The sequence below is a fragment of the Eucyclogobius newberryi genome, unplaced genomic scaffold (genome assembly GCF_026437365.1).
Source record: "Eucyclogobius newberryi isolate DKJ021-1_F unplaced genomic scaffold, fEucNew1.0.hap1 SCAF_6, whole genome shotgun sequence".
Classification (NCBI taxonomy): domain Eukaryota; kingdom Metazoa; phylum Chordata; class Actinopteri; order Gobiiformes; family Gobiidae; genus Eucyclogobius; species Eucyclogobius newberryi.
In genome coordinates, this window is record NW_027316278.1 from 11,226,611 (window position 1) to 11,236,832 (window position 10,222).

A 10,222-nucleotide genomic window follows, 5' to 3' on the forward strand; every position below is an offset into this window, starting at 1 on the left:
GAAGGCTCCAAAAACCCTCCTCCACAAACTTGACGTCGCCTCCTTCATCCCTCGTGCTCCTTCATCCCTCGTGCTCCTTTTAACGCTCCTCACTGTGAGCTACGTTCTCTCCTCAGCTCGGGCTTCACTTCAGTCTCACAGGTTGTTGTATCGTTTCATGTACAAAACTATCACGGGTAAAAGCCCTCGTTATCGCCGTCCCCTCCTCAATACCTCATGTGATTTTTCTCAATGACACTTTGATGCGTTTGGCTGCCTTCGAGTCCTCCTCAAGACATGCAGTGTCTGAAGAGGATGTTTTTAAGTGGCTCCTTCAAACTCTTTGTTATAAATAGCCATGTGTGAAAGGTGTGTATTATTTTGTCTCGGACGCTTTGTTGTTCTGTCCTTTGTGCTCTGCCTCTGGACCAGGTCGTCGGTTTAAAAGAGATTTATCGTACCTACCTGGGTAAATGAACGTGAAATGAAATAAATGAATGAATATAATGTTTGGTTTTGAAATGTTAACTGCTGCGGAAACTGTGCTAGATTTTCCTCACACTGAAAACACCCGGATAAAGTGATAATTCTGCACTTTTGTGGTTAATTTCATGCTCCATTCACATGTTGTGTTCGATTTGACCCTCAAATAAGACATTTACAGGCACATTTCAGCAGATTTATGATGCATTGTTGAAATATTGTCTGAATATTCTTATTATATATATCGAAATGTACATTTTTGTTTAAATCGCCCGCTGCACATGATGTTTTAGGTTATTTTTGTACCATTTCAGTACCAAATTAACACTGAAAAGTCCAAACTGGGCTCTAAAACACATGCCTTTAATACCAGAAACTGAAAAAAAAGTGTGACCGCAGAAGCTCCGCACAGCTAAACGTTACTGGCATTAAACTATTACAGTGTAGATTCAAAATAGCAGGTCTCCGAAGTCTGTACAACTGCAGGTAATTTACACTGAACAACAACAACACTTAGTCACAGCACTTAGTCGCGCTCACACAAAGCGAAGGCGCACGACTCGAGGAAGACAACAGCGCGGCTCCGGTGTCACAGTCTGGTGCACGCTCGGTCTCCCGGGGCAACACAGCAGACGACCGGGTCAAGTTTGTTCTGAGGAGCCGGACTTTGGCGACGCCACCGGGTCAAGCTGCGGGTCAAGCTGCGGGTCAAGCTGCGGGTCAAGCTGCGGGTCAGGGGCCTCGATTCTAAAACTTTACGCCGAATTTAGTGAGAATCTTGTTCAAATGAAGCTGTCTTTTTACAGATCACAAGCATCACTGACATTTTTGAACATGCGCTTGCTTTATAAATGAGAGTCCTGATCTGCGGAGAGGCGATGGGTCGTTTCTAAGCAATGCAATTATCCTTAATTGAGTAAATGCGAGATAGATCAAACCGATGCCAGACTGTGGGACATTCCTGGCATTAACGACTTCACGGAGACAAGAAATAATCCTAAACTTTGCAAAACTTTCCTTCTGTTTGCAATTTTAAATGTTTTACGCAACATTTATTGACATTTAAGGCGCATGCTTTGACTGACTTTCGTTACATATGTATTTTTCTGCATTTAAAATTCAAATTTCAAAATTGTAAATGTCTCAACTGGTTTCCCCTGTATAACTAAAGCTTAATAAACAACAATAATAATACAGTGTGCCTTTATATCTTAGACAGGGGCTGATAAGAATGATCAAATATGTTCTTTGACTATATAAAAAGTCAAAATAAATCTGATTCTTTTGACCTGGTTTGTGGTTATGGTGACATTGAATGATGTCACCGCTTTCTGAACCTGCAGTGAAAAGATTACTGCACTTTTGTATTCACGCTGACAGAGAAGACGTCGACATTTGTGCAAGATTTAGTTTTGCGTGGACCGGGTCAGCGATTACAGAGATATGAACCTCAAACCAGGGCAAAAAAACACACCTAAACAGAGAATTTTACTATATCATTGTGACCTGCTCCAGCTCAGTTTAAACTATGGAGTTTTTAGTGTGTTCTGACAACAACACATCCACCAACAGCTCTTGTCTTTGTCAAATATCAATGGATATAAAAATAAGTGGACAGTGGAAAGTGGAAAGTACAGTATTCATAGTGATGAAGTCAGTCAGTCTGTGAAGCCAACCAAAAAATAATCAGGTTAAAGAATAATAATAAAACATTCTGGGAAGTAAATATATGGCCTACTATAACATATTGAAATACTAGTGTGTTTTTTGTTGTTTTTTTCTTCTCCTTTTTGATGTATCAATGTTGTTTTAGTTTTTTAGTTTTTATTGAGTTTTTTGTGTGTGAATGTGAGTTGGAGGGTAGGTTTTTTTTGTGTGTTAATTTTGTATCTAAAAGAAAAATAATTAAAACAATAATAATACTAAAAAAATAAAATAAAATAATAATCAGGCTCAACGTTTTTCCCCCAATTTTTTTTATATGTATTTAAAAAAAAAACAATGCTTCTCCTGCACATTTACACAGACCCCATCAAAGTCACGCCTAAAATCGCCCGAAAGCTTGAAATATACTTCACGTCTGTCTTTAATTCTATAGATTCAGAATGAAACTGGTTTGATTGAATTGTATAAAATCCCCTTTAGGAAAATTGCTGCTTGTCTAACTGAGCAGAAGAGAAGGGAACGGATCAATAATGGTGCAAGAAACCATTAAACGCATCTTCCTTCGAACAGCGACGGTTGTGATATTCACGCTGGCGCTGAATTCACCCCCGTCTCTCTTCCACGCCCGTAACGCTCTCCATCCGAATTGGCCACAGTTTCCCAAAAGCAGCAGATGACTTTAGCCCCAGAGGAGGCGGAGTTACTCATCTGTGAACGCCGCCTGTAAAAGCGCCACTGTTGGATTTGTCTGGGTCTGTACGGGCTTGTTGTCTGCTCCTCAGCTCTGAGCTTTAGGGAGGAACACAGCCTCTGCACCTGCTGCCAACAACGTCACGACAACAAGGAACATCGCCCTCGGATGGGGTTTGGAATCTCTGCTGGCTCCAGACATGTCTTAACTAGAACGTAAAAACACTTTTCTTCTCCTTCTCAGAGCAGAACTATTTGCATGGGTTGAAGGGCTGCCATGATATCATATTTTAGTGTGATTATTGTAAGAAAAAACATCAAACATGATCAAAAACGTGGTCAAACAACAGTCAAATCTGTCATTTTCTTGCATTCACATCGAACAACACTTAACCGTTCCTCAAGCGTGTGCCCAGCTTCACGAAATCGAACTTCTGAATGACAAAATAAATTCAATTTGACAAAACCAGCCAGAGAAAAGCGTACTTTACATTTAAATGTTGATAGAATTTTTAAAAATACTTCATTTTTTAGTTCTTGCCTTTATATTGTGACCTGAATAATCACGTTGACATGCTTAATTGGTGCTTTTAATCCATTTATACTGTTCGACTTGAGCAAAATGTAATGCAAGTGTTACAGAAGTGTGCACGTGTCATCTTATTGTTTCTAATCTAGTTGAGTGAGCGAGTTTGCAGACGGAGCAGGTGCTTTGTTGAGCTCTTTAGCAGGATTGAAGCATTGGCACTTTGGACAGCATCAGCCCTGTTCACTGCCACTCACTTAAGCTTGTCTCCTCTCCTCGGTCCACATCAGTGACTTACTTATTCTCTCCGTTATTCACCCACCACCACACATTATATACTTCACTACAGGTACTGTATCGGGGCATAACTTTACTTAATACCATTCCTAACCATGACTACACCACAGACAGATCCAAAGAGGTACATTTTCTGAGTTTGCCACTTGATTGTCTTATTGACTTGACTGGAAAGTTCCACAGTTTGGCATAAAACTTAATTTACTCAATTACAACACGAGAATTGTTTAATGTAAGAATTTGCTGACTAAACATAAAACTTCAACGTGGAATTCTTTATCCTGAGACGTTATAACTGCTTCTTATCGCCTTAACCGCCGCAGACACAACACAAATAAGTGACTGCTGCGTACGCTCCTCTATCCATCTCCATCTTGTCACTTTTATCGAGGGGTTTCGTTGATTTTGTTCCAGAAATCGCCCTCCAATTGCCCGTCAATATGCAGATTGCTGTTGCGTAAGTGTCCTGAGCAATCAATGTGACTTATTTGGCCCTGCAGCCGGAAGAGCCACTTTGACGCGAATGAGTTGGCATAATTCAGGTGAGGCCAGACAGGCATGTGGATATGAGACACTGTGGAGTGGCTTGACCTGCTTGTCCGTCGATTGTCAGACTTTCAAAGTGAGTGGCCCCATGTGCAGAGATTTAACACGGACGGATCAAAAACACGATTGGAAAGGTGTGGAATTTTGCCTAATCGTACAACCCCTAGTAACTCCTGAGCAAGAAGGATTAGTCAAACTTCATTGTGGAGGCGGTTGTGTATCATCGACGTATATTGACTGAACCTCTTATCAAGTGTGAACCTCTCTTTCTGTTGTCGTTTGAAGCCAATACCACAGCACAAAAACCACAAGTCTCACCCTGTTGAGTTGCTCCAGCAGCCGGTGGTTCTGCTCGGACAGTTCCCTGATGGCCCTGGTCTTGTCCCGGTCCGTGTCTCTCAGTTGGACCTGGTGTCTCTCCAGCTCCTCTTGAAGGTGCAGGACGTCCGACTCCAGCTCCGCCACGCGCTCCTCCCACTCCCCCTCACGGTTCTCCAGGCGCCGCCGCAGCTCGTGCTTCTCCTGCTCCAAGTGCTGGAAACAAAGTTCTTCTTTACTCTTCTTTTCAAAGAAAAGCAAAGATACCTTTACATTCGGCAGTTCTGTCTCAAAAAAGTCCCCTGAACTTAGTAAACTTAATGGGCAGTGAAGGAAACGAAATTGTAAAAGGGCAGAGGCTCCAGAGGCTTTATTCAGGAGGGCTATATGGTTAAAGAAAGCTAGATTGCTACATTGGACTCCTGACATTTGCCGGATAGAGTGGTCTGTGCTGCAGCTGTCCCCTCAGGGTCACTGTTTTCATCTCTTTACAAATGCACCAACAAAGAAGGAGATAAAAGAGTCATCACAACAACAGAACATACACACGGCCCTGGTCAGGACAGAGGGCTACAGGGGTCTGTAATATCACCAGTGTAGAGCTGGGTTTCGATTCAAATTTCAAGAATCGATTCGATTCCGATTTTTACGTTTCAAAATGTTTTTTTTCTGATTTCTCAGATCCCATCCGATTCGCTCCGATTTCAATCTGATTTCCGATTCGATCCAATTTTGATTCGATCCGGGGGTTAATGTTATTAAAAATGAAAAATGTATTTGAGCCGTTTCCTTCACTTCATGACTGTGTAGAGAAGCAACATATTAAAACTAGTATTATATCAATATTAAACAGCAAATCTTACAAGTATTGGTAGTTACTGATGGAAGACTGATGAAAAGGTTAACGGTCAATCTACCTTCAAGAAAGATAATCCAGGAGTCCTGAATTATCTTTCTTGAAGGTAGATTGAAGTTCACTGAGGGAAATGTAGAAAAGAATTTTAATTTAAAAAAAAAATTAAAAAAATCGATCTTTGGACGTACGAATCGATAATCGGTCATTAATATGCGAATCGATTAAAAATTGGAAAATCGATTATTTCAACCCAGCTCTACACCAGTGATGAAGAAGTCTTTTACAGGAGGAGATTTATGTGGATAAATGTGGATCAAAGAGCTGAGCAGATGTACAGTCACCACAGTAAGCCTGGTGAGCTGCAGGATTAATATGTGCAGGAGATTCACACAGTAAACACACAGTGAGTTTAGCATTTGTTATTAAGTTTAATTTGATAAAACATTTGATGGAAATCAAGGCAAAATTATTGTTGAGCGCATAGTGCAAGTTCAGGAGGTTTGGGTTTGTTTGTTGTGGCCTGTTTATGAACACATGACAGCTCAGGCTGTGTGGTGTTTGGATGTAGGACAAATATGAAACATGGAAGTCATTCGCCTGCAGAGGAAACCATAATGACAAGTGTTCTGCTGACACGTTCGATTTAAATAAGATCCCTTAAGACAGGCTTTGTCTATAACAGTTAATATGTAGGAGTCTCTGTTACATTATAGTCCAAGTACTGTGAACTGTGAATAAACCTGCAGTGGACGTTATGCAAACTTTGTTCAGGCTTTGTTTACACTTGTTTAAACGTGACTACTTGTTATAACGACAAAAAATAGAGAACCAGTAATAAACAGCTCGTTTGTTTGGACTGTTTGTGTTTGTTTACCTCCAGTTTGTCACTGAGGTCCTTCTGCATGCGCTCATATTGCTTGGTCAAATCCTGGTTTCTCTCGAGTAAAGCTTTCCCAAGTTTAGCAGCTAAAACCAGGTCTTTTTCCTTCCGTCGGAAGAGCATGAGCAGGTCTGCGCTTTGCCCCACTCCAGGCGCCTGTGGGTCGGACAGCTCCTCCTCATCGTCTCGCTGTCCTGTGAGAACAGTCAGTTCCTCCTCCAAGGCCGTGCCGAGGCCTCCGGAGCCGGCGTGCCGCAGAGGGTGAGGCTGCACGCCGCCAGGCTCCTTCTCCGGGCCCTGGGGCTCCAGGCAGTCGCTGTCCAGCTCCAGTGGTGCTGACACCGCGGAGGGCGCGTGCAGGTTCAGGAAGAAAGTGGACATAGACACGCGGACAGATGAGAGCCTTCGCTGGTTTTACTCCGGCTGTGCCCACCCCGGCATGAGCGGGTTCGGCGGAAAACACCAGCCTCTTTTCAACACTTCCTCCATCCTCGCGCCGTCCAGATCCAGATCACGCTGCTGTCTTTTAGAGTGCACCAGCCGCGGCGCTGAATCACAGCGAACACCGCCTCTTCTGCGGCTCGTTACCGCTTCCGTAGCGCGACAACACTGTGGTTTTATCCCGGTATTAAGGTCCGGCAGGTCTTGGAGGGTCTGTCTGCCAGGGTCCATTCCGGGGAGGGCTCCCGGTGCCCCATAATGATGTTAAACGGGAGGCATCAGCCGAGCGATGTGCGCGACCCTGCAGTCAGTCTCAGTCTGTGTGCGCGTCTCCGTGGCGGCAGTGACGCGCACAAACCTGTCACAAACCGCCTCGCCATTGGCTCAAAACGATAGCACCATATTTTGGCTCTTGTCTAACGCACGCATCCTTTCATGAACTCACACTCATCTGTTTGAGGGGGACACGACCTGAGACACGACCTGAGACACGACCTGAGACCCTCTGTCTGGAGGAAAGCCTGTTTCAGGAGGACAAACGATGCTTCTTTCACTGGTCTGTTACAGTTGTTTACACCAATCTAGGGGTGCAACATGCAGAATAAACATTGTATAAACTACTGTTCTAGCCTATACATCACAGTGTCGATATATTTGGCTTTTCTGAACAATATGTTGACCTTGTGACCAACAGTAATGGCTCTAAAACTCGCCACGTGCTTCTTACATTCCACCTGTTGCTTATCTATATTAACAAAATTGTCCTGCTTGGTTTGTTTTTGGCCTATTCGACCTCTTTTATTAGTTGGATAAACTACAGGTTTCCCTATCACTGAAATAACCCTCAGGTGAGAAGCTGTGGCCAGTTTAAAGTTGAGTATGTGCATAATATAAAAACAATGGTCATTAGACTCATTCGTGATGACTAATTGTCTAATTTTAACTTTATTTTGTTTATTTATACTTGTCGTACATATAAATTGTAGGTTTTACACCAATCAAACAGGTATTTGTGTAGAAAACGTTGAAAAATCTGTAGAAAATGACAGGAAGTGACATCACACAAGGATATTCGTTCCAGTCAAAGTTTCTGCTTAAATTACACAAAGAAACAACTTTTTTTTGACTCTCTTAACATTAATTTAACAAAATAAAGTCGCTCGCATATATTTTTATTTGTCAAATTTTTTAAAAGGTGACATTACATGAGTTTTTGCCCAGTGTTTGCTGGGTAATTTTCCTGGTGTGGTCATCAATTACAAACAGGAAGTGACATTATACACCTGATAAATGTGCTATTCTGTGATAACAAAATATATTTATCTGCATTTTAGTTCAATGAGTGGTCCAACCTGTCAAAGGCACATTCTAATTAAGTTCTAGATTTAAAGTAGACAATTGAAGCTCTTTTTCTTATATATATGTTCTTATATATATTGTGCAGGATTCCAAACTTCCTTAATGGATCGTAACAACTGTGAGTAAAAGAAAACCCAGAGTGCCCGTTCTCCGTAGTAGCCGTAGTAGGGTGTTTATTCCATTCTCTTTCTTCTGACCTCACCATGTCACACATTGACAGCGCACGGAGCATGTGCAGTGGACGGGTGAAGGATGTTGGTGAATGAACACAAACAAAGCTCTGCTGAACTGTCAGAGTGAAGCAACAATAGAAGTGGGTCAGGCCTGCGGCTCCTGCTGTGGCTTTAGGGGAGACCACCAAAACACTGATAAACCCCTAAGCCCTCTGCGTGCTGCACTTACATTATCCTTATTAGTGTAATTCCAACGCAACAAATGGAGGAAAGACAGAAAAACAACACATGTTCAGGAATTCCAATGCTTTCTATAACATCAACACAACACAATTTGTCGTTATAACCAAACACATTGAATTACCATGTTGTGTGTTGTATTTAAGTGTTGTTAACTACATGACTGGTAATTTTTGTCTGTATAAAGCTCCTACACCCCATGATGCAGATGTAATACAACTGAATACATGTGATGCAGTATAATTATTATTAATAAAACAGAAAATGGCCCATTTGACTAATCAACTCAGATGAAAAAATGTTTAATATCATAATTGTTGTTCTGGAGATTTGCAAAATGATTACGCTGCGAACATTGTCTGTAATTAAAATGACAACAAAAAGAGCTGTTCAAACACAAAATGAACAGAAACGTCTAGCGTAAACTTCAAAAAAAAGGCTGTAATGTTTTGTTTTGAAATGTTGATTAAAATGACAATGGCGCAATATTTTCATCACGCTGAAAAAACAACAACACACGGATAAAGTGATAATTCTGCACTTTTGTGGTTAATTTCATGGCCAGTCACGTTTTGTGTTAGACTTGAACCTCAACCAAGACATTTAGAGTAGATCATGTTCTAATGTTGCTCCTGGTGGAAGGTTAGAGATTAGAGATATGGACACGACAACAACAACAACAACAACAACAACAACAACAACAACAACTGTCTATGTCTCTGTGTTAACCCTGTGATGAGCTGGCCCCTGTCCAGGCCTAAAGCCGGGAACGGGAACAAGCAGTAGAAAATGAATAAATGAATGTAAAATAAATCTCCCTCTGTAATAACTTTGACCCTGGAGAATCGTGTTTCCTCTAATATTGTAGATTGCTGTAGATTGAGTTCTCGGGCTGGCAGCGACACACACTCTCTCAGCAGACACTGACTTTCCTCATTTTGGCTCTTTGTTAGTGATGATCCTGCATGACAAAGTACAAAAGTAAAAGAAGTGTAGTTCAGTAAATGTTTTAGGTATGTGTACTTTACCTTGCCATTTTTACAGTGAATACTTTTTACTCGTACTTCACTACATTAGAGAGCAAGTATCTGTATTTTCTACTGCACTGCATTTTTACATCGTTTGCAGGGTTATTTTTAGCACAATCATACTGCATAAAACCTTTGAGTAAAAATGCACAGTATACATTGAAATTCACTAGTAAAATTGGAACGTGATTTGATTGTTGCTGTTGACCAAACATTTACTCAATTTGTTGACAAAATTACCACATTTAATGCTTTAACAGTTCTCAAAATCTGCTTTTACAGATGAAAACAGTTTACTTACGGACAAAATGTTGCCCTTCTACTACCATTGCCTGTTTCTTAGGTCAAAGACAGGATAATGGTCTTATTTTTACATAACTGTAACTGTATAAGACATTAATTAATGGTTCAAAATAATTCACTGACATTTATTTGTACTGTGGCTCCCTCTATGGCCAAACACTGAGTATTACAATGAAACCAAAGCAAAACCATAATTCAATTCATTTTTGTAATGCCAACAATCACAACATAATCCACCACAAATCATATTGTACACACACTTTTGTTCAAACGGATAATTTAGGCTGCATTGTTTTTAATGGCAGTAAATGTTTTTCCACCTTTGGTATTAGAGCTCAAGGTGTGCCCACCAGCTCAGAGGGCAAGAAGAAAGAGGAAAAACATGTCCGAAATGCCCTCTCAGCCTGTGGTTACCCCGCTTGGGCTCTCAACAGAGTG

General features: G+C 41.3%; 1 protein-coding gene across 2 annotated transcripts in view; it reads right to left on the reverse strand.

The window, feature by feature from the left end:
• Positions 1 to 6,995, reverse strand: part of LOC140347299 (BICD family-like cargo adapter 1) — a 46,838-nt gene extending 39,843 nt beyond the window's left edge. For both annotated transcript variants that reach the window (XR_011924367.1, XM_072433693.1), the window contains exons 1-2: positions 6,235 to 6,995; positions 4,505 to 4,720 (exon numbers count right to left, since the gene is read on the reverse strand). Coding sequence is in view for 1 of the 2 variants with exons in the window: in XM_072433693.1 (XP_072289794.1) it covers positions 4,505 to 4,720; positions 6,235 to 6,621 (603 nt within the window). In the remaining variant the exon portion in view is untranslated. The remainder of the gene's footprint in view (positions 1 to 4,504; positions 4,721 to 6,234) is intronic.
• Positions 6,996 to 10,222: the final 3,227 nt, after the last annotated feature.